This window comes from Pelodiscus sinensis, chromosome 2 (assembly GCF_049634645.1).
Source record: "Pelodiscus sinensis isolate JC-2024 chromosome 2, ASM4963464v1, whole genome shotgun sequence".
NCBI classification, from domain to species: Eukaryota; Metazoa; Chordata; order Testudines; family Trionychidae; genus Pelodiscus; species Pelodiscus sinensis.
Genome location: NC_134712.1, coordinates 228,802,433 through 228,827,718, shown reverse-complemented (window position 1 = coordinate 228,827,718; position 25,286 = coordinate 228,802,433). Strand labels below are relative to the sequence as shown.

Here is a 25,286-nt window from a genome sequence, read left to right as displayed (position 1 = left end):
TCACACATTTGACTTCAGCCTCAGTTTTTGCAAATGTAAAAAAACCTGGTTCCATAGAGAGGTGTAAGCGTATCACAAAAATGTTATCTTTGTTTCCCTTAGCCAGTAATCAGTGCAGTCTGCTGTAATAGTTCCAACCATGAAATAAAATCTTAACCTATGAGATGATGGCATACATGAAAGAAAACAGTTAAGAAAACTGAAATGACTCAAATTACTTTTAAAGTATTAATGAGCACTCATGTAAACCAGGTTATAAACTGCACCCGATCTTAACATTTCCCTTTTAATTTGAATTTTGTACCTCTGAAACAAAATTATATAATAAATTAGCTCATAATATTTCTTTATATATGTCGTTTTAAATTGTTTGATAATTAAGATTAATCTGAGTGAAATTGCAAGGTTTGATTAACTGCTTCTTTTCAGGAGCCTGAGATTATGTTCTCTGTATTAGGAGATACAGCCATTTTATTTGAGAAGCTTTGTTCTGTTAACAAAAGACACCAAAAATAAATTCAGTTAGGGTCATAGTGGCTTAATTTAATAGTATTATGATAATAAGTACCGTAATTAGTTTCAGATTCTTCTTCCTTCCCAAAGGAAAAGGTTCTTAGTTTTGATGCCTACTTAAGGCATGAGAATGACAGCAAAATTAATGTCATAACCTTTACAGCCTGTTTATGGTTTTCTGTGTAGTACCCTAAAGGATTTTGTGGAATAGTGTAACAGCTAAAGTAACCACTTAGTATGGACAAGAAAAAAATTAGGTTAATTGGGGTTACCTGGTATTCAGATGTTAGAGCGTCTGTCAAGATACCTGTTTCATACTTAGAAAAAGAGTTGCTAGTATTTTTTCCATGAAAATATCTTTTAAATTATTATGAATGTACACTCTATCCTTGGGAATACTGCCTCTTAAAGACTATTGATGGTGTAATTTCGGATTTTTTTCAGTTTGTTTATCTAGTTTGTCTCTTTTAGTAATGAAATCAATTTGTATTTTCATTTTTGTGGAAACTACAAAGCAACACCATTGATGGAACACGTTCTGAGACACTAATATAAATTTTTCTTCTAGTAGAGCCCTGTCAAAGATTGCTATGATTTCAGTTTAGTTTGACTTTTAATGATGGTTCTTTCCTTCTGTAACTAGTCCAATAATTAGCTTACAGGAGAACAATTCTAAGTTATTGAGACCCAGCTTTTGATTTTTTTAAATTTATTGTTATTTTTAAAAGGTGAGCAAAACAGAATCAAGACTGTATAGAATTTTAAAAGTTTCAGTGGTGATATGAGCACTTTACTGCATGGTAGTGGTAAAACTTAATGATGCAGAAAAATGTCCAATAATATTTCTCTTCTGTGTTTGGAGAGAAGCAAATTGGTGGACTCATATGAGGGTGAAGAATTATTTTCTAGTCCATAAGTAATTGAGGAGTATATTGGACAAAATCTACTAGAGATAAACATTTTTATGTCAGCATAACTTACATATAACTTACTCCCAAGAGTCTGCAGAGAGTTGGCTGATGTACATTTTTAATAAATCTTGGAATACTGGAGAATGTATGGAAGACATAAAGAGTACTAATATTGTGCCAATATTTAGAAAGGGCAAGTGGGATTACTTTTCTTGACATCAGTCCTTGGCAAGATGATGGAAAAACCTGCTGTAAGATTCAATTGACAATGTTGTTGACCTCCTCTGCAACAGATATTTCCAGGTGCACTTGGAAAACAGTACACACAAAAGAAAAACCGTCTACTCCAAGGTTCTTTGCTGGTACTGATAGTTTTCAGTCTATATACAACTTCTCGTTTATCCAGTACTATAAATTCACATACACAAGTGTAGCCCATCAGGGCTCATGGAGGGGCTCTTCCTCCTCTGGTTCAGTGGGCGGCCACTCTGCCTCAGTCCACTGAGTTCCTTTAGTCCTGGGTCTCCGACCTGTGATCAGTCCAGGTCAATGTCAGTGCCCCAGTTTCTGGAATAAGAGACCCGGGTGGACCAGCAAATAGTCACAGACCTTAGTAGCTCTGGCCCTGGTTCAGGGTGGGGCAGCAAACAAACAGTCACACAGTTCCGTAGCCCAGGCCCTGGGCTCGGGCAGGGTGGCAAACAAACAGGTATAGAGCTCAGTATCCTTGGCCCGGGTTCAGGGAGGAGCAGCAAGCAAACAGACACAGCGTTCATGGCAGCAAAATGAACAGCCCCAGAGTTCAGTGTCCCAGGCCCTGGTTCAGAGAGGGGCAGCAAAAGAAACAGCTGTGTCTCCTTGCTCAAATGGAGATTTGTCTACATTGTCAATATGGCTTAAAGAATGATCTACAATGGACATCAGCAATCAGCCTCTTATAAATGAACTTACCGTGGGTGTACCCAGCTTTGATTTGCCACACCACTCATGAACTCTTCTGAACTGATTTTTAAGCAGCCAGGGTCAATGTGCAACTAGTCTTCATATGTGGGGCCAATGAGAGGATCCCATATGCAGGTGTGGCCAAAAACAGTGTCACACATTATTGACTACTGCACTTTGCTGCTGAGGCTGCTGCAAACGGGCCTTGTTAAACTGCATCTGATAAGAATTGCTTTGCTTAAGAGATATAGAGGAGGTACCTCAGAAATACAAGAGAAAAAATTTCTTCCCCCTCTGTTTCTGTATCCTGAAGAAGGGCGGTTTTGTCTTACTCAAAAAATGAGGGGACTGATTAAATACTATCTGATGTTCATGATGGTAATGCTTGCCTCTATCATTTCACATATCTAGGCTCAAGGCTCATTCATGGTTCTCAACTTCCAGGACTCATACTTCCATATCATCAGCCAGCTGGTCCACAGGAGGTACTTGAGATTCAGTGGGACCAGTCACAATTAATACTTCCTGATGGTAATCATAGAGCTGGAAGAGACTTCAGGAGGTAATCAAGTCCAGCCCTCTGCCCAAGGCAGGACCAATTCCAACTAAATCAACCCAGCCGGGGCTTTGTCAAGCCAAGACTTAAAAAGTCTAGAGATGGAGATTCCACCACCTCCCTAGGTAAACCAAACCAGTGCTTCACCACCTTCCTAATGAAATAATTTTTCCTAATATCCAACCTAGACCTCTCCCACTGTAACTTGAGACCATTGCTCCTTGTTCTGCTATCCGTCACTACTGTGAACAGCCTTTTTCCATCCTCTTTGGAACCTCCCTTCAGGAAGTTGAAGGCTGCTATCAAATCCCCCCTCACTCTTCTCTTCTTCAGATTAAACAAACACAAATCCCTCAGTCTCTCCTCATAGGTCATACGCTCCAGCCCCCTATCATTTGGGTCACCCTCCGCTGGACCCTCTCCAGTGCGTCCACCTCCTTTCTATAGCAGGGGGCCCAGAACTGGACACAATACTCCAGCTGAGGCCTCACCAGAGCCGAATAAAGGGGAATAATCACATTTCTGGATCTGCTGGCAATTGCTCCTCCTAATGCACCCTAATACGTCATTAACCCTCTTGGCTACAAGAGCACACTGTTGACTCATATCCAGCTTCTCATCCACTGTAATCCCCAGGTTCTTTTCTGCAGAACTGCTACTTAGCCATTCGGTCCCCAGCTTGTAACAATGCTTGGGATTCTTCCGTCCCAAGTGCAGGACTTTACACTTGTCCTTGTTGAACACTTGTCCTTGTGGGAGACAGTATCAAAAACTTTGCTAAAGTCAAGGTATATCACATCCACTGACTTTCCCATATCCACAGAGCCAGTTACCTCATGATAGAAGCTAATCAGATTAGCCAGGCACAACTTGCCCTTCGTGAATCTATGTTGACTATTACTGATCACTTTCCCCTCTTCCAAGTGCTTCAACATGGATTCCTTCAGGATCCCCTCCATGATTTCTACAGGGACTGAGGTAGGGCTGACTGGTCTGTAGTTCCCTGGATTGTCTTTCTTCTCTTTTTTAAAGATGGGCATTACATTTGCCTTTTTCCAGTCATCCGAGATCTCTCCTGATCTCCATGAGTTTTCAAAGATAATGGCCCAAGGCTCCTCAATAACATTTTCCAACTCCCTGAGTACCCTCGGATGAATTAAATCTGGGCCCATGAATTTGTGTAGGTTTAGCTTTTCTAAATAGTGCCTAACTTGTTCTTTCCCCACCAAGGGCTGTCCACCTCCTTCCCATACTATGGTTCCTAGTGCATTTGTCTGGGAGGTGACCTTGTTTGTGAAGACAGAGGCAAAGAAAGCATTGAGTACTTCAGCTTTTCCCACATCGTCTGTCACTAGGTTACCTCCCTCATCCAATAAAGGCCCCACACCTTCTCTGATCACCCCCTTATTGCTAACGTGCTTGCAGAAACCTTTCTTGTTATCCTTCACATCCCTTGCTAGCTGCAATACCAATTGCTTTTTCGCCTTCCTGATAAGTCCCCTGCATTCTCGTGCAATATATTTATACTCCTCCCTAGTCATCCGTCCAAGTTTCCACTTCTTGTAAGCTTTCTTTTTGTGTTTAAGCTCACCAAGGATGTCCCTGGTAAGCCAATCTGGTCGCTTACCTTATTTGCCTTTCTTGCTGCGCATTGGGATGGTTTCTCCCGGTGCCTTTAATAAGGCTTCTTTAAAATACTGCCAGCTCTCCTGGGCTCCTTTCCCATTCATGTAGGCATCCAAGAGAATCCTGCCCATCAGTTCTCTGAGGGAGAGGACATCTGCTTTTCTGAAGTCCAGAGTGTGTATTTTGCTACTCTCCTTTCTTCCCTTGGTCAGGATCCTGAAATCTACCGTCTCATGATCACAGCTTCCCAGGTTGTCACTCACCTCTACTTCCCCTACTAGGTCCTCCCTGTTTGTGAGTGGCAGGTCAAGCTGCGCATGGCCCCTGGTCAGTTCCTTCAGCACTTTTACCAAGAAGTTATCCCCAGCATTCTCCAAAAACTTCCTGGATTGTTTGTGTATTGGTCTCCCAAAAGATGTCAGGGTGATTAAAGTCCCCCATGAGAACCAGGACCTGCGATCCGAAAGCTTCTCTCAGTTGTCCGAAGAAAGCCTCGTCCACCTGACCCAGCGGTCTATAGCAGACACCAACCACAACATCACCCCTGTTGCTTCCACCTCTAAACTTAACCCATAGACTCTCATCAGTCTTTTCTCCCCCTAAATACTGGAGCTCCGAACAATCATATTGTTCTCTTCCATACGATGCAACTCCTCCTCCTTTTTTCTCCCTCCTGTTCTTCCTGAACAGTTTATACCCTTCCACAACAGTGCTCTAGTCATGCGAGTCATCCCACCAAGTCTCCGTTATTTCAATCAATTCACAGTTCTTTGACTGAGCCAGGGCCTCTAATTCTTCCTGTTTGTTTCCCAGGCTTCTTGCATTTGTGTACAAACACCTTAGCTAGTTGATTGCCCTACCTTCTCCATTCGAGTCAGGGGTCCTCCTTTGTTGCTCGTTCCTCCTTGTGTTTCTTCCCCGTATCCGACTTCCTCACTTACCTCAGGGCTTTGGTCACCGTCCCCCAACAAACCTAGTTTAAAGCCCTCCTCACTAGGTTTGCAAGCCTGTCCGTGAAGATGCTCTTTCCTCTCTTGTTTAGGTGGATCCCATCTCTTCCTAACAATCCTTGTGCCCGGAACAGATTCCCATGGTCTAAGAAACCAAAGCCCTCTCTCCAACACCACCTGCGCAACCACACATTTACTTCCTGAATTCAACGATCCCTATCTGGACCTTTTCCTTCAACCAGAAGGATGAACAAGAACACTTCCACTTCAAATTTCTTGATCCTTCTTCCCAGCACTACATAATTTGCTGTGACCCACTCAAGGTCATTCTTGGCCGTATCGTTAGTTCCTACGTAGAGAAGCAGGAAGGAGTAGCGATCCAAAGGTTTAATAATTTTTTGAAGACTCTTGGTCACATCCTGAATGCGAGCTCCCGGTAAGCAGCACACTTCTTGAGATTGCGGGTCTGGATGGCAGATGGATGACTCAGTCCCTCTTATGAGGGAGTCCTCGACCACCACCATCCATCTTCTTCTTTTGGGGGTGGTGGTCGTGGAACCCCCATCTCTAGGACTACTCATCCCATGCCTTCCAGTAGATAGTGTTCCCTTCTGATTTCTTCCCTGAGAGGTGCCTGCCACAGCATTCTCCACTGCAGCGCCTGTGGAGAGAGCCTGAAAGCGATTACTTACCTCTACATGAATGGGGGAGACCTGAATTGGCCGCCGCCTTCTTCTAGAGGTTACACGCTGCCAGTTTTCTTCCTCGTCCTGTACTGCTCTGACTGGCTCTTCCTGTGCCTTCAGGATTAAATACTGCCTTCTATCGAGGAAGTCTTCATCCTCTCTGATGGAACGGAGGATTGATACTTGGGTGTCAGGTCTCCTAATTTTTTCTTCCAAAATGGCAACCAGCTTGCATTTCGTGCAGATGAAGTCCCTTCTTTCTTCCGGAGGAAGACAAACATGGCACATGCTGTGCAGGTAACAACAGCACACCTATCACTATCCATACCTGCCTTCCTTCTGAGAGATTCCTCAGATTTTATTCAATGCCTCTTTGAAGGGCAGGAGGGTAGCAAAAAGATTTTAAAGAATGGCGAATGTATCTCGCCTCCTTCCCACTCCCCTTCCTAACGCCCTGTTAACAGTCCCTGTTCACAATCTGGTGGTTACATTATAGTTAAAGATACATTATAGTTAAAAATACTCTGTCATGGAGGCTACAAATTTCATAATTTTCCATGACCTCTGACGCTGGCTGAATTTGGATCAGAACTCCTGTGCTTGGAGCAGCTGCTGGTCAGTCCAGGTGCTGCCAAAGCACCAATCTCCAGACCACCATAACTGCAACTTGCAGTCAATTCTGGTGCTACTGGAGCAGTAGCCACCAGAACAGCTTCGTCTTGCTGGAGCAGTCACTGGCAGTCCGCTCCAGAGATTCCAGAACAGCTGACTAGTGGCTGGCCTTGGGACTGCCAGAGCAATGGTCATTGATCTGTTTACCATCAGATTTTTTTTGTAAAAGTCAGGATTGGGTTTCAGGTGTCCATGAATTTCTGGTTAGTGCTCATGACTTGTCCCTTAGGGTACGTCTAGACTACATGCCTCTGTCGCCAGAGGCATGTAGATTAGGCTACCAGGCACAGGAAAATGAAGCGGCAATTTAAATAATCGCCGCTTCATTTAAATTTACATGGCTGCCGCGCTGAGCCAACAAACAGCTGATCAGCTGTTTGTCGGCTCAGTGCGGTAGTCTGGACGTGCGGGTGTCGACATCAAAGGCATTTGTCGACCACTCAGGTATACCTCCAATTTCTGTGGTATACCTTTTGGAATACCAGTCGTGACTTAAAAATTGTCAATAATGATGAGTTCATTGTGACTCTTGATAAACTGTTCTTACACTTAATTATCCTCACTGTCAAAAATTATACCTTATTTTCAGTCTCAGTTTATCTAGCTTCAACTTTCAGCCATTGGATCATGTTATTCCTTTCTCTTTTAGACTGAAGAGCCCGTTGTTAAATATTTGTTCCCTATGTAAATACATATAATTGTAATTAACTCACCCCTTTACCTGAAGCTAAATGGATTGAGATCTTTAATTCTACCACTGTAGGCAGTCTTATTCTAATTTTATAATGATTCTGGTGGCTCTTCTCTGAACCCTTTCCAATTTATCAACATCTTTATTGAGGCAGAGTTCTGCTCATTTAGAAGTCAAAGATCTCTTTCAAAATAATGAAAGAAAGATCTGAGAAATTTTAATCTAAACCATAGAAAGCACTGTCAAGATTCAAAGAGCTGTTCAGTATGAAAATGTTTCATAGGCCTAGTTGGATTGATTTGAAATATTTAGGGGCAGTACACCTACTCAGTGTACATCTTGAATGAATGCCTTTTCTATAATGTAACCAGTAGGTACTTTTTAGAGACTTTGGAACAAAAAACTAAAGTACTTTATAAGATTAAAATAACAAAAATTTTCTTTCTTGATATATTCTAAGGATTATTATATTGTTTAGTCTTGTTTTATTCTGTGCATTGCCTTCCCATTATTATTAATTGATAATGCACTTTCTATCTCACTAAATTTAAAACATTAAGAGCATGCCTGTTAACTCAGTTGTATGTATGAAGACTTAACCAAGGGCTACTCAACACGCGGCACACAGTTCATTTGTTTGTGGCCTGCGGTGTGATTTGGGTTTACATGGGGCTCCACACGCGGCCCGTGGGTGGGAGCCAAAAAAAAGTAGTCAATATAATGGTCTTCTGTTAATATGCGTTTTAGTAGTTAAATTCCTGGACTGTCATTGCTCATTAAAAGTGCTATCCTGTGGGTGGAAATCAGGTAAATATTGCATTTTATTAATATCAGCAGAACCAACTTAAATGGGGCCAGTGTGTTGTGTAGTCTTGCCTTAATCTTTGTATTAATTCCCATCAGTGTGAAAGAAGCTATTTGCATGTATTTGCAACCACACTTAAGTTGCTGCCCTTGTTATGTACTGTGATTATTATTGTGGCTCCCGGGGCTTCCAAGTAGCCCTGACTTAACCAGTATAAATATACTTTGAAAATAAAATTGAAGACCTAATGTAGGCATAACTTCTGAGCCTGATTATATGGTTTATTATCTGTTTGGGGGAGTTGGGCAGAAGATTAATACGGTAATGCTATTCAAAACTTTTTACAATTACTGTAGGGCATAGGAGGTTAATGACCAAAAGCAACCACCATCTAAGCAGGATTCCTATTCTGATAAATGTTTATCCTTCAGGGTAAACATGTGGCATCATAGCTTGTTGGCATTTTTGTGATGCAGTTATATTTGCATTGTGATGCAGTATCAAATTATAACAGTGAGTTGGATAGAAAACTTTTCATTAGAGTCTTAATAGAAACTTGGGCAGTTACTCAAAAATCAGGACTGGGGCCAAAACTCTTGAGTGCTCGTCAGTAGCCTTTTTTGGTGGTGCATATATGCTTCATACACAGGTGTCTATTTTAAGGAAGTGAATGGTTAACCCATAAGCATACCCCTTATTGGATTATGCTTAGCAGTTCTGGTTAACAGATAAGCTAAGGCAGCCCCCAGCACACTGTGGGCAGGAGTGCTCCAGTCCAGCTAGAGTAGTTCCAACCTGCAGTGGGCCCAGACCGGCATGCCACGGGCAGGGGCACTCCAGCCCGTCCACAGTAAGTGGAAGGGGGGGAGCTGGGATCAGTTAACTGATTAGCTGGGATTTTACATTCCTCATCTATATTCTGTAAAGTATTAAGTATATGACATGTGGTACCTTTGTTGGAAGTCTGATGTGAGAGATGACTGAATGGGTCCTAACAACTGAATTATGGCTTCTAGAGGTAGCTCCTGCAGGTCAAGATTGGGGCATAATGATTTGAAAATATTAAGGAAGCTTTCATTATTGTTACTGTTATTCAAAGGACATCAGCTTCCAGATCTATTACTCTGTCACTTCTTGCAAATACCATATTAAGTTAAAATAGAAATCTAGCCATTAAAAGTATTAATAGAAACAGAAACAGTATAAATAATGTATAAATCATATTATGTTAATTAGACCCTAATCCAAAGTCTTCTGAAAAAAATAGAATGCTTTTAATTTACTTCAATGGACTTTGGGGTCACACACTTAAGATAGACTGGTATGATTTACTGATAATTTCTTTTGCTTTGTGTAACTGCTTCTCTGTGCAGATACTTACTGATTTGATTCCTTATTCCTGGGACTTTTGGGAAAATTACTAGGAAGAAACATCACAGTAAGGCTTTTGTTTTATATTCTGAAATGAAGCAACAGTTTCATCAGCCTTAAAGATAGTTGTACTTAAAGTGGCAGCTAGTTTGCGCAGCATTTATAAAATGGTTTCGTAGCTCTCAAAATGAAAGATATTCTGTGAAAGTTCATTCAGTTGGTTAGCAGTTTACTAAGATGAAGGTTATGGGGAAAAATAACTTGACTTTACATTCAGAACTAAATAGCCTGCATTTTGGCTAATTCTGTTGACCCTTGAATTCATGAACAAGAATTTAAGGAATATAGAAAAGTAGTTCTTCCAGAAATCAGTAACTTTTAGTAAATCTGCTCATAATTTCATATTTTAATATGGTGTATTTTTTATGCTTTTTTATGAATCTGAAAAATTGCATTGAGAATTTTAAATACTTGAATTTGTTTCTCCTCTTCAGGAAAGTTACTTTGACTATCAGAGGGCATAATGCAGAATCCTGGAGCTCTTTCTGAGGGTACAGTATACATTCTAAATAACTTTATGAGAAACTTTAGTTTTGTGTCTCGGAATGTGGTAGAAATTGGTAGAACTAAACTAAAATGAGTTCATATTTAGATTATTCTACCTTTACTTTATGCATATGGACTAGAATCACTATTACAACTGGAACAGTCGAGAATTTTTTGTTACTGAAGAGAATTGGCAGATGTACTTTATATCCATTCACCATCTGTGAGGGAAAATGGAAACTAATAGCTGCTTGTTCAGCAGGGTTGAATACTGTACTTCCTGTACTATGAAAATATGATTTTCTCTTCTTATAATATTGAGAACTTTTCTGTGTAAATGTGATTTATTTGAATATTCATTTTTCTTTGAACTTTTATTGTGGAATTTGGAAAGATAACATTTACAAATTCTCCTTGCTTTTATGTTCGTTGTTGTAATGTTACTATACATAACTAATATAAATTAGAAAATGTAAACTTGTATTCAGGTATGCTGAGTGTAATACTTAGTGTTGTTCTGTATGCCTACTGTTGCATTTAGGGGAGACAGTCTCTGTATTTATTATATTTCCACTTTGTTCCTTCAGAAGTCTTTTCTTGTCAATTTGTATTTCAGTAGGATTAAAAAGTATTTGCCTTTTATGTTCCCCATATTGGTAGGTGTGTATATGTGCTGTAACGCATCTTTACTATATTGAGACCTTTTCTGTGTAAATGTGATTATAATAATAACATTTACAGTTTGAATTCATAAGTTAAAAACATTTTTTACCATAAATATTAAAACCTGAGAGAATTGTCATGGATGTGACATGATAAGCCATAGTAGTCTCCAATGGTTTAGAGGGGGCTTGTTGTTAAATATACATTGTAGTGCTCATGTTAATTTAAAAAATACTTTTAAAACTAGAAGTCTAGAGTTATTACTGTCTTGTTTGTATTTTGACATTTTTTTAAACTATACACATTCTGAAGAAGCCTTTATGGTATGTCCTATTGTCCATGTTGTTCCTTTGGAAATGTATATTATTGTTGTATAAATCCATCTGTTTTGCATGTACTCTTAGTCCTTAAACTGAAAAGTCTTTGCTATAGGTTTTTTTTTTAAATAATAAAAAGGATTTGACCCTATTGGAAATCGCATATACTTGTTTATATTAAATACATTTTGAGTAATAGGAAAAAACTTAAACTTGTGAAGCAACTATTTTTTAATACTTTGAAACTGCAGAACCAATATTGTAATTGTTTTTAAAAGAAAAATTCATCCCAGGCTAATGTGATGTGCCAAGTTTGACCCTGGAGTGAATTATAGCTTAGGTATAAAACTTGGAAATGAAGAGTTATGATGGAAATGCTGACAGAACTAACGTTACATCAGTGTGAAACTTTAATATTCTAAAAATTATTAGTCTTGGTGTGAAATACTGTAGTTTGCCATTAATCGTATTTTGTCTTTTTTAATCACAAATCAGATTTGTTTTTTAAACACACTTTTGCACTGTGAAAATTCTATTACATTAACAGTTCATAATGATGTATGTGCAGTGATAACAAGATACATTTCTTTTGAATAAGTGGTGAGAAAACAAATGAAATTGGAAGTGGTACCTCTCAGTCAATTACACACGCAATATACTATTTGTTTTATCAGCCTATAAATCTGCTCTTTGAAAGCGCCCATTATTTTTCAGCTGTAGAAAGTCACAGCAGTAACTGTTAGTGCAACTTCCTTGATTGACAACTAAAACCCTTCACTCTTACATTTGTTACATAATACAAGTAGTACTACTGTAATTTGATATGTATTCCTGCAGGGCACATACATTCTGGTCAGGAAAACACTACTTTACGAACAGAACTTTTCAAAAGAAGTTTGCTCATGTGACAGAGAAATCGTCTGTATGGTAAATTCTTAAACTTTCTAGATTTTGCTTTTTTCCTAGAATTTTTAAATCTCTAATGCAACATCACAGGCTAGTAAATTGTTAACAATATATTGTAATATTGCATTATACACCGAATTTTACTTGCAAGCATATTATTTATCCCCTTAACTTGGAAACCAAGATTTTTCTAATGCTTAATAGCCATGCAAAATATCATTGGGAGTGTGGGGAGGGCTAACAGTGCTTCAGATGTCAAATGTGTGATTTGTCAATTTTGTCTTCTAAACAAGGCTAATATGAACTATTTTTACAACATGAAACAGGTCAGGTATATCCAGGAATGTATTATGTTTTTCTATTATTTTTATACTTTACAATGAATGAAATATTACTAATGGTAAACTAGGTTTCACAGGTTTCCTGCTGGGCCTGGCCTTATCAATTCATTCATGTTAAAAGAAATCATTTGTATAATGCAGTCCAGTTCATATCAATGTCAGTACAGTCATTTGGAGCTTAAAGCTCTCTCACTTCATTTCAGAACCCCCTGCTGCCTTTATATCATTAATATAAATGCAGGTGCAAATAGCATTTATATACTTTGATAGAAAGCAGTTGGAGATGTTTCACTGTGGGACACATCACTTTCAGATTGCGTACATCTGTTCAAATAATGTATGCAAGCCCAGTGACATGAATGCAAGAATAAAAACATCTGCCCCTGAGACCACTTGCCATATAACAGATGTTTACATCTTTATTTATGCAGATGGCTTGTGTGATGAGTTGAGCAATGGTGAAAGCAGAGAAGTTTGACAAAAATTTGAGTGTTAGTCAGACATCTATATTTTGTTTTCAAATACTTACCACAAACGAAAATAGAAATCCATATAAACATACTGAATGCTTTTCATTAAACAAAGCACATTGTTTTTGACATTGAACAGATTGGCACAAAACCTGTAAACACTACAAAAATGTTCCACTTCAGCACAATAATTCCAGTTTATTTATACAAGATTCTAAATAGATTACTTGTAATAATTACCTTTAACAGGCAAGTTTGTCCGTATCATGCTTTAAAACAGTGGTTTTCAAACTATGGGTCATGACCCAGTACTGGGTTGTGGAATGTCAGGCACTGGGTTTCATTGCTGCAGGGTGATCAGGTGACGAGTGGTGGTGGTAAGGCAGGCTACCTGCCTATCCTAGCATCACAACTGCACCTCAGAAGTGGCAGTCAACAGGCCCAACTCCTAGGTGTGTGGGGCCGGGGAGAGAGCACAGGATTCCATGCACTGCCCCTGCACTGAGCACTACCTCCACTTGCATTGGCTAAGAATCTGCTGCTGGCTGCTACTTGAGCACAGCATGGTCTGAGGTGCCAGGAGAAGCAGGAAGCTAGCCTTAACACTCCTGCTACACTGCTGAGTGGGAGCAGCTTGAGGTAAGGCACGCGCGTGCACACACACACACACACCACAATCCTGACATCACCAAAGCTGAAGCCTCTTCTTACACTGCAGAGATCTCATCCTCGGACCACCTTGGAGCCCACACTCTAGTCAAATTATGTTGGGTCACTGGCATCAACAATTTTCTTCAACTGGGTCATGAGAAAAAAAGCTTGAAAACCACTCCTTTTAAATATAAATATATGTACTCAAAAGTATGCAAAATATCTTGATTGATTTGGAAGAGTTTCACATATGCAAAGATTGAACAGTAATAAACATTTTGAAAGAGATAAATTAATTAAAATTAATGTTTTAAAGTAATATATGATTTGTCATAAATCTTTTTAAGGTAGATAGTATTTCTCAATAAAAACAGCATTACAAAGTTGCAAGAATTTTAGGGTACGTCTACACTACATGATTATTTTGAAATAAGCCATTCTGGAAGAAATAGTCCAAAATAGCTTATTTTGAAATAGCATGTTTACACTACAGGGAAGCCTCAAAATCAGTCCAAGGCAGGCTTTCCTAATGTGGATGTGCTACCTCTATTTAGAGTTCCACGAGGCACTAGGTAGTAATTACTTTAAATTGCCCTGGGGAGGAACTATGTCGAAATAACAGCAGTGGAGCATCCACACTACATAAGCATAAGCCGTCTGTTATTTCAAATTTATTCTAAATGACAGAATTGTTGTGTAGACGCCCACATTGTTATTTCGGAATAACAGCTGTTATTTCGGAATAACAGATGTTATTTCGGAATAACTGCTGTTATTCCGAAATAACGCTGCTATGTAGACATACCCCTAGTTTAGAATTTCTGTTGTTTCTATCATATTGTGGGATTGTCTGCTTGCACTGCTGTACTTAGTTGAGATGGTACATTAATGAAAAGAATGGGTTTGAAAATCAATGAGCATTGGTCTAGACTTCATTGCTCAGCTTGGAATTCTCATTTCATACACAAGAAGGCACTTAAATAGAAGCTTTATTTTATTTCAGAATCTCCCTGCTGGACTGAGGCAATGTAGTATTCTAACCACAGTTCACTTGCCTTGACTGTTAGAAGGTGGCTTTAAGCTCACTGCTTTCCAAAACAGTGTTTTGGGGAGTGGGAAAATATCCTGTTACCAGCTGCTGGGTACTCCAAATAAATACAATTTTTTACCTCTCTTCTTAGGCCAGCTTGAGAAGGCTGCCTGTTCATTTTGCAATTCTATTGATTCCTATAGATTTAGGTAAATCTTATATTGACACCCATCGCCACAAATGTTATTTGTTAAATTAGCTCTTATACCACAACATGTGTGCACCTTCCTCAAAGTATATCCTAGACTAGAGCATCCTATTTTTCCAGTACATGTGCCAGAGAGATCCAGTCAATCTCACATTCGGCAGAAAGTGGGAACGTTCATATTTTCTGAAAACTGATCTTTTCTTAACCAGAACCACAATAATTTCAGAGAGATTTTAATTCTCATATAATGGTGCAGATGGTCTGAAGGTCTTTGTTTGGGAAAAAAAAAGACATGCCCATAAAGAATACAGTTAAACTTCTTTGAACTTTAATTTTTTGTTTGTTTGTTTCACAGCCAAGTTGGTTATAGGTGTCAGTGTCTTGCATAATTTTATCCAGAACTACATGTTCTTATTTCAGATAAATTGCTTATCATAAAAGAAGAATGGTAAAGAGAAGAATGATTATCCTAACATCAGTTACTGCATTCAGAAATTATATCACCTAGGCCATATTCAGTGGAACGGAGGGTATGTCTACACTACAAAGTTAATTTGAACTAACAGCCGTTAGTTTCGAATTAACTTTGATAGGCGCTACACAGGCAAACCGCTAGTTCGAACGTAATTCGAACTAGCGGAGCACTTAATTCGAACTAGGTAAACCTCATTCTACGAGGACTAACGCCTAGTTCGAATTAACTAGTTCGAATTAAGGGCTGTGTAGCCACTTAATTCGAACTAGTGGGAGGCTAGCCCTCCCCAGTTGGAGGCTTGCCCTGGTGGCCACTCTGGGCACCACCAGGGAAACTTGTCTGCCCCCCTCCCGGCCCCGGAGCCCTTAAAGGGGCACGGGCTGGCTACGGTGCCCGTGCCAGGTGCAAGCCTGCCAGCACCCAGCCAGCAGACCCTGCACCTGGCACGGGATGAGCCAGACACACGCTGACCCACAGCCCTCCGCCTCTTCCCGGGACCAGGCTGGTGGCTCCCAAGAGCCTGCCCGGGGCCACAGGAGGCGGGTGCCTACCTGGTCTAGTGCAGAGATCGGGGACCTCATCCAAGTTTGGGGGGAAGCCTCCAACGTCCACAACCTCCGCTCTAGGCACAGGAAAGTGGCCATCTAGGGCAGGATAGCTGCCAGCCTGGCCACCCAGGAGCAGGTTTGCATGAAAATCAAGGTGGTCCAGTGAGACCCAACCCTGAGCTCTGAGCTTAGAACATAAGAACGGCCGTACTGGGTCAGACCAAAGGTCCATCTAGCCCAGTAGCCTGTCTGCCGACAACAGCCCACACTAGGTACCCTGGAGGGGATAGATTGAAGACAATGACCAAGCCATTTGTCTCGTGCCATCCATCTCCAGAGGCCAGGGACACCATTTCTACCCCCTGGCTAATACCACTCCATGGACCCAACCTCCATGAATTGATCTAACTTCTCTTTAAACTCTGTTCTAGTTCTACCCTTCACAGCCTCCTGCAGCAAGGAGTTCCACAGGTTAACTATTTGCTTTGTGAAGAACAACTTTCTTTTATTAGTTTGAAGCCTGCTACCCATTCATTTCATTTGGTGTCCTCTAGTCCTTGTATTATGGGAACTAATGAAGAACTTTTCTTTATGCACCTTCTCCACACCACTCATGCTTTTATAGACCTCTATCATATTCCCCCTCAGTCTCCTCTTTTCTAAGCTGAAAATTCCCAGTCTCTTTAGCCTCTGTTCATATGGTACCTGTTCCAAACCCCTGATCATTTTAATTGCCTTCCCCTCTCCCACCCTCTCTCTTCCCCTCTCCCACCTCCTTTTCCCAGTCTCCCCGAGTTTTGTTCAATAAAGAGAGTTTCTATTTTTGAACACACGTGTCCTTTATTTTGTACATCAGGAAGGGGGGCTAGGGAGGGGAAAGTGGAAGGAGGTGAGGGAGGAATGGGGTACGAGCCCCCGATGGGGAGGACTGTGGTGGCTCTGCAGGCTCCTCGGGGTGGAAGCTCTCCTGCAGCCCCCCAATTGACACCTCCACCCCCCGGATGGCAGCCTGCGGCAAGGAAGGACTGCTTGGCGGAGATGGAGTTCACCTTTCCAGGAGCGGGAAGGCCTTGTTTGGACACAGACTGACTAACCTTGTGAGGAGGGCTTTAAACTAGGTTCGACGGGGGCAGGTGAGCAAAGCCCACAGGTAAGTGCTGAATGTGCGGGACTGGGAGATGGGTTGGAAATGGGGGGGACTACGGCCTATAATGGCAAGGAGAAAGGCACAACAGGGAGGCAAGATCAAATCAGTATCTTAGATGCCTATATACAAATGCAAGAAGTATGGGTAATAAGCAGGAAGAACTGGAATTGCTAACCAATAAATACAACTATGATATCATTGGTATTACAGAAACCTAGTGGGATGGGACGCATGATTGGAATGTTGGTATGGAAGGGTACGGCTTGCTCAGGAAGGACAGACAGGGAAAAAAGGGAGGAGGGGTTGCCTTGTATATTAAAAATGTACACACTTGGACTGAAGTGGAGATGAACGTAGGAGATAGCTGTGTAGAGAGTCTCTGGGTTAAGCTAAAAGGGGTAAAAAATGAGGGTGATATCATGCTAGGAGTCTACTACAGGCCACCTAGCCAGGTGGAAGAGGTGGATGAGGCCTTTTTTAAACAATTAACAAAACTATCCAAAGCCCAAGATTTGGTGGTGATGGGGGACTTCAACTATCCAGACATATGTTGGGAAACTAACACAGCGAGGCACAGGCTATCGAATAAGTTTCTGGACTGCATTGGAGACAACTTTCTGTTTCAGAAGGTTGAAAAAGCTACCAGAGGAGAAGCTGTTCTGGATTTGGTTTTAACAAATAGGGAGGAACTAGTTGAGAACTTGAAAGTGGAAGACAGTATAGGGGACAGTGATCACGAAATAATAGAGTTCATGATCTTAAGGAAAGGTAGAAAGGAGACCAGCACAATTGAGGTAATGGATTTCAGGAAGGCAGATTTTGATAAGCTCAGAGAACTTGTAGGTAAGGTCCCATGGGAAGCAAGACTGAAGGGAAAAACAACTGAGGAGAGTTGGAAGTATTTCAAAGGGACGTTGTTAAGGGCCCAAAAGCAAACAATTCCGCTGTGTAGGAAAGATAGAAAATATGGCAAAAGCCCAGCTTGGCTTAACAAGGAGATCTTGCATGATCTCAAAATAAAAAAGGAGTCATATAAAAAATGGAAACTAGGACAACTAACAAAGGATGAATATAGGCAAGCAACATGGGAATGCAGGGGCAAGATTAGAAAGGCAAAGGCACAAAATGAGATCAAACTAGCTACAGGCATAAAGGGAAACAAGAAGACCTTTTATAAATACATTAAAAGCAAGAGGAAGACCAAGGACAGGGTAGGCCCACTGCTTAGTGAGGAGGGAGAAGCAGTAACAGGGAACTTGGAAATGGCGGAGATGCTCAATGACTTCTTTGTTTCGGTCTTCACCGAGAAGTCTGGAGGTGTGCCTAACGTAGTGAATACAAGCAGAGAGAGGGTAAGTTTAGAAGATAGGATACACAAAGAACAAGTTAAAAATCACTTAGGAAAGTTAGATGTCAGCAAGTCACCAGGTCCTGATGAAATGCATCCCAGGATACTCAAGGAGCTGATAGAGGAGGTATCTGAGCCTTTAGCTATGATCTTTGAAAAATCATGGCAGACAGGGGAGATTCCAGAAGACTGGAAAAGGGCAAATATTGTGCCCATCTATAAAAAGGGGAATAAGAACAACCCAGGAAACTACAGACCAGTCAGTTTAACGTCTGTCCCAGGGAAGATAATGGAGCAGGTAATTAAGGAAATCATATGCAAACACTTGGAAGGTAATAAAGTGATAGGGAATAGCCAGCATGGGTTTGTGAAGAACAAGTCATGCCAAACTAATCTGATAGCTTTCTTTGATAGGATAACGAGCCTTGTGGATAAGGGAGAAGTGGTGGATGTCATATACCTAGACTTTAGTAAGGCATTTGATACGGTCTCGCATGATATTCTTATTGATAAACTAGGCAAATATAACTTAGATAGGGCCACGATAAGGTGGGTGCATAATTGGCTGGATAACCATAGTCAGAGAGTTGTTGTTAACGGTTCTAAATCCTGCTGAAAAGGGATAACAAGTGGAGTTCCGCAAGGGTCTGTTTTGGGACCCGTACTGTTCAATATCTTCATCAATGATGTAGATATTGGGATAGAGAGTACGCTTATTAAGTTTGCAGACGATACCAAACTGGGTGGGGTTGCGACTTGTTTGGAGGATAGGGACATAATTCAAAATGACCTTAGCAAGTTAGAGAAATGGTCAGAAGTAAACAGGATGAGGTTTAATAAAGAGAAATACAAAGTGCTCCACTTAGGAAGGAACAATCAGTTCCATACATACAAGATGGGAAGCGACTGTCTAGGAAGGAGCATGGCGGAAAGGGATCTAGGGGTCATAGTGAACCACAAGTTGAATATGAGTCAACAGTGTGATGCTGTTGCAAAAAAAGCAAATATGATTCTAGGTTGTATCAACAGGTGTGTTGTAAGCAAAACTCGTGAAGTCATTCTGCCGCTCTACTCTGCACTAGTTAGGCCTCAGCTGGAGTACTGTGTCCAGTTCTGGGCGCCACATTTCAAGAAAGATGTGGAGAAACTGGAAAGGGTACAGAGAAGAGCGACAAGAATGATTAAAGGTTTAGAGAACATGACCTATGAAGCTAGGCTTCATGAACTGGGCTTGTTTAGTTTGGAAAAAAGAAGATTAAGGGGGGACATGATAGCGGTTTTCAAATATCTAAAAGGGTGTCACAAGGAGGAAGGCGAAAATGTGTTCCTCTTGGTTTCTGAGGACAGGACAAGGAGTAATGGGCTTAAAGTGCAGCAGGGGAGGTTTAGATTGGACATTAGGAAAAAATTCCTAACTGTCAGGGTGGTCAAATATTGGAATAAATTGCCAAGGGAGGTGGTGGAATCTCCCTCTCTGGAGATATTTAAGAACAGGTTAGATAGACATCTGTCAGGGATGGTGTAGACGGAGCTTGGTCCTGCCTTGAGGGCGGGGGGCTGGACTCGATGACCTCTCGAGGTCCCTTCCAGTCCTATTATTCTATGATTCTATGATTCTAAGTGCAGCTGGGCTGATGGCCGAGTGCTGTGATGTGCCGAGTGTGGGCATTCAGGGCACTGCAAGCCAGGACTGCTTTGCTGTCCCTCATCGAGTTAGACAAGTGAGCGGGGAACCCCTGAGAACTGTTTGTCCAGGGTGGGGGTCGGGTCCCTTTAAGCACAGCCCTCGGCTAGCCTGAGGCAGCAGCTCCACGCTCTAAGTCCTAACCTGATGCCCTGCCGGTACTGCTTCCGGCCATCCTTAACTTCGGTTCAGGGTCCACTCAATGTGGACATGCTAGTTCGAATTAGCAAAATGCTAATTCGAACTAGTTTTTTCAGTCTAGATGCACTAGTTCGAATTAGCTTAGTTTGAATTAACTAATTCGAATTAAGTTCGTTCAAATTAGTGCTGTAGTGTAGACATACCCGGAGTTATTACAAAAATCCTAAGAAAAGATTTTTTCAAGACTCATCCAGAATTAGCAACCTAGTCCTTCTATCAGGGATGATAAACCTGTGTACAAGAACAACAGGAAAATTCCAAATATTTTTCAGGTCAAGGCTGTAACCTTTTATATATATGGAACCAGAAAGCATTTTTTCCAGGTTTGCAATATGGAAGTGTAAGGAGGGCCTGAATCAATGCTTCCATTACTGCCAGATGGAATGGGAAAGGAATCAAGGATGTGGTTATGTTCACTCAGTTTGCTTAGACCTGCTAGGTATTCAAAAGTTATGTAAATACGGTTCATGCTGGACTGGGAAAAAATACTGGGTGTGGTTATATAAATACACTTCACTCAGGTTGCTTAGGCCTGCTAGATATTCAGTTGTTAGAATGGTGTTTTGCCCATTGTAGACAGTTTGGCTGTTGTGTTGGTCACAAATTGTGTTAACAGTAAATGCAGGAATTTTAAGATATGACCACTAATGCTTGCAGTTATTGTGGGAATGCACAATGCAGAAAAGTCAGACTGTTTTTACTAAGGAGAGACCCTGTCAGTGTAAATACACTTGGATGGACAGAGGCTTGACTTCCAAATCCCTATAGATTTTGTTGTGGAGGGAGCCAGCAAGCTGAATGCCCTCTAGGCATGAGCTGTAAGACTGGTTCAACCTGTTTCTCCCCACTGTTTCAATGATAGATTTAAACAAAGACTCCATAAGGAGTCTCTTTTGAATGTAAATATACTCCAGTGGATGCCAGCAGAAGATGCAATGAGCAGCCAACAGAGTGATGATGGAGAGGCGTGAGGAGTGGCTAGCAGAACACAGCAGTAAGGGGCAACCAATGGAGAGGTATGAGGAGTAGCCAGCAGAGCAGCGGCAGCGAGGGGTAATTAATGGCCAGCAGAGTGGCACCAGAGAGCAAGTGGATGGCACGTGACCAGCGGAGTGGGTGAGATGCCTTCTATTTTTCTCCCCCCAACTCAGATGGGGAAATGAACTCTGCAGATGCACCTTTGAATTCTGGTTTGCCCTGACCAAGGGCAGTAACTGAGTGGGGTGCAGAGAAGGTTTGGGCATGTAAAGGAGACATCTACATTGCTGGACTTGAGAGCCAGAAGGGAAAAGGACATTGCCTAACCTACTTGAGCTGGGACATTTACTTGTGGTTTTGGTTATGAACTCTGTGGTGTCTTCCTATGGACTCTATTCCTGTTGTCTTCCCAAATTAATGCCACGTTACTTCCTGACCCTTTTATTAAAGATTTATTTTCTACACTCAGACGGACTCTGTGCTTGCAAGTGGGGAACCATTACCTCCCAGAGGCGCCCAGAAGTGTTGTGTGAATTTCCCAAGTTACTGGGTGGGGGCTTGAGCCAGTTCCGTGTTGGATGGATGGAGAGGAACCCCCTACATATTGAACCCGGCACTGACTACTGCTGGTGTTACCTGGCAGAAGGGTTACAGAAGTCAACACATACTTTTTCAGCAAATCAAATAACATCATACAATATATATTTGTTGCTGCAGGAGGTCTTAAGCCTAACTGGTAAATTAAACATTTTCTGTTATCTGCATTGGCTCCACTTTAGACCACAGGGGTTCTAATGTTGTATAAAAAGGTGTACTTTATCAAATGTCAAGATATTTTTGCCTGTTGTCATTCTATTATCTGTTCCAATACTTCTGCGTTACAATATATAATTTTGAAGCTACATATAGACTGCAGGCTTCTTTCAGAAGAAGCTTTTCTGGAAGAGATCTTCCAAAAGATACTTCTTCCGAAAGAGAGCGTCTACACAGCCAAAGTGCATCAAAAAAGCGATCTGCTTTTTGAAAGATAGCATCCACATTGATTGAATGCTATCTCGCATTTTTGAAAAAAGGCTTCTTCCTCGTAGAAAGAAGTTTGCCAATGTCAGAAAAAACCCTCTGTTCTTTTGATTTTCTTTTGAAAGTATAGTATAGACATAGCCTCAGTTTATTTTTAAGGGATTCAAGAGTCAGCACAGAAATCGTTCCATGACTTATTCATGAAATGGCTCTACTTGATCTTTTTGTGCTCCACAGTTCTACCTCCATTTATCCCTCAGACCTGGTCACTGTCATTTCCCACAGTACCGGGGGAACATTGTTTATTAATTACCACATTGTTCAGTATATCTTCTACTTACAGAATATTGTCCAAGTTGAGGTGACCTTGATACTCTTTTTTTAACGTCATTTAGATCACAAGGAATGAACTGTTAATTGGAGTCTTATTAATCTTAGAGCTCATTTTAAGAAATCTCTGCTGGCAGTTCTCCCAGAAGAGAAAATTAACATTCTGTCTCAAACTTTCTGTTCAAACTTTTTGCTCAATAACTACCTTCAAGTGTGTTTAGCTCCCATTTTTGTTGGTGCCAGGATTGTATGAATTCAGCAGCTAATTCTTCATTTCCATGCCTTAAGTTAGTTCTGAACCATAGAATTTTGATAGTCCCTCCAAAGCAGTTTTGCCATTGAAGCCTTACTTCACAAATCTCCAGGGATGATCTTTTGTGTTGTGTGATAACAGAAGCAAGATGAGGAAAGATGAAAAAATGTGAATTGCAATGCTGTCACAGTCATTCCCTTCCTATACAGTTGGGCATGTTTTGGAAGAGCATATTCTCAGGGTAAGACTAACTTTATGGTTGACAGAGTCAATTGCTACAAACTGGCAGAGGCAAGTGGAAGCTGAACTATACATCTTTTGATATTATGTCCACCAAATAGTTCTCCCTCAGGTAGACTGTTGATATTTAAAACAGACAGGAAAATACCAGCATTTTTCTTAGACATCAGCATTCTGGATGTGGAAGATACACACCAACTCCTGTTCATGATTTGAATTGACATACAGGCTCTTTTATTGTCAAAGTGCTATGAAAAATAAGGGCTAAATAGCTGAGTGTTGATTGTATTTTCTTGATCACACAGACTGTTTCCCAAGCTGCTGCAGATGAGAATTATATTATGTATTTCATATCTAGCACTCTTAAAGTTTTTTTCATCAGTTCAAATGAAAGCATTTAAATTTCATCTGAAACTTTTCAATTATTTTAACCATTAGGGATTGTAATTAATAGTTTAGAAAGTGAGAGGCTCAGCTTTCAGGAAAAAGGAACACTTGAAATCTCACTTGTCTATGACCAAATGATACAAGAGGATTTGGTGCCTATATCTTTCCTTTACTTCATTGCAAATGGTTGTTTAAAAATCCAACCTCTTATTTCTAGCTTTGGGCGTCTGCCCTTGGGTAATTAGTCACCTTTGCAAGCACCTTTTAATTCCCCCAACTCTGGGCACAAGAGGCAGGATTTAGGATGAGGTTCATCAGAACTGGTCAGTGAGATGGCACTGTTGGTCTCCATCATGACGGCACAGGTCCTCTGTTTTGTTGATCTTCCTGGTTGAAGAGGTCCTTGAGCCATAGAACCTACTCTAGGTTCAGGTCCCATTCCGAGTCCTGCACCAAGTGAGCCTCATGAGGCGTAGAAGCTTATGGTTGGAAGAGACCTCAGGAGGTCATCTAACCCAAACGCCTGCTCAAATCAGGACCAATGCCAACTAAATCATGCCTGCCAGGGCTTTGTCAAGCCTTGCCTTAAAAATCTGTTTTTCTGTCACTGATCTGCCAGCCTATGCTGCTCCCTGAGGTCTTCCCTACTTGGCCAGAGCCTCATAGGCGTGTACTTCTAACCACCGGGCACTGTATGGTTGAAGCTCCTCCCCCCCCTCCCGCAGGGTCACTGTACACAGATGGTGAGGCCTTGGTGGCCAGCACCAAGCGGGAATCCTTGCCTCCAGGTCAAGCCCTAATAACCTGCCTCAACTCTGTGATGCTGTCCCATCTAAGGTGGCCAGTGGCCAGTGCCCTGATTTCCCTGGAACCTGTGGGGGTTTACCTAACGTTTTCAGCAAGCCTGCTTGGCCTCAGGGACTTTGGAGTGACCATCAGCCTGCAGCACTTATTCTCCCAAGCAGGGGTGAGTCCCTGAGAAGGATCCGGTGCCATACTAGGAGGCAACAGCAAGCTAGTAGTTTGTCCCACTGGATGTGAGAGTAGAACTAGCAGCATCAGTGTTTTCTTCATCCTCAGCATGCACCTCAGTAAATCTCCAAACCTGCAGGTTGGAACCCTGGAGGAGATGAGGCTCCACATGAATACCAAAGAGCTCAGACAAATTAGTCTGTCCTGCAAAGTCTTTCTGCTGCACATGTTGGGCAAGGTGGTGCAAGTTCTAATGGATAGGACAGCCTCAATATTCTATATTAACAGGCAGAAAAGGACGCGGTTGTTGGCCCCTTGCCAGGAAGCAATCCTCCTTTGGGACTTCTCCATCAGTCATGACATCCGTCTAGAGATTGGTCACCTCTCGGGAATGACAGTGTCCTAGCAGATCGCGTCAGCAGGGACTTGACTTCTCACTACAAATGGCCGCTCCATCTGGAACAGGCATGTGTGATCTTCCGCAAGTGGGGATTTTCTCTTGGGGACCAGTTTACCACCAAACAAAACAGAAAGTGATACCAGTTTTGCTCCCAGTGGAGGTTGAGCAGCAGCTTTCTCCCTGACAAATTTCACCTGTCATGATCCGAGTGCCTGCTATAGGCATTGTATCCTGCCATGAAGGCAGGGGACTGGACTCGATGACCTCTTGAGGTCTCTTCCAGTTCTAGTGTTCTGTAATTGTGTTCTCTCATTCCCAGCTGCCTGGACCTCTTCAAAGGACCATGGTTGCCTCCTGCACCCCAGCCTCTCATCCCTGCACCTGTGGGTATGGATGCTCCATACTTGAGTATGGAGGGAATATACCTATTTCAAGGAGGTCCACTAGG

General features: G+C 41.5%; 1 protein-coding gene across 1 annotated transcript in view; it reads left to right on the top strand.

Annotated features, from left to right (window-relative positions):
• The first annotated feature begins 328 nt into the window (after nucleotides 1–328).
• ZNF438 (zinc finger protein 438) overlaps nucleotides 329–25,286 on the top strand; it is a 58,802-nt gene continuing 33,844 nt past the window's right edge. The window contains 2 exon segments of the mRNA XM_075922644.1: nucleotides 329–9,790; nucleotides 10,218–10,274. Coding sequence (XP_075778759.1) covers nucleotides 10,247–10,274 — 28 coding nt within the window. The 5' untranslated portion in view covers nucleotides 329–9,790; nucleotides 10,218–10,246.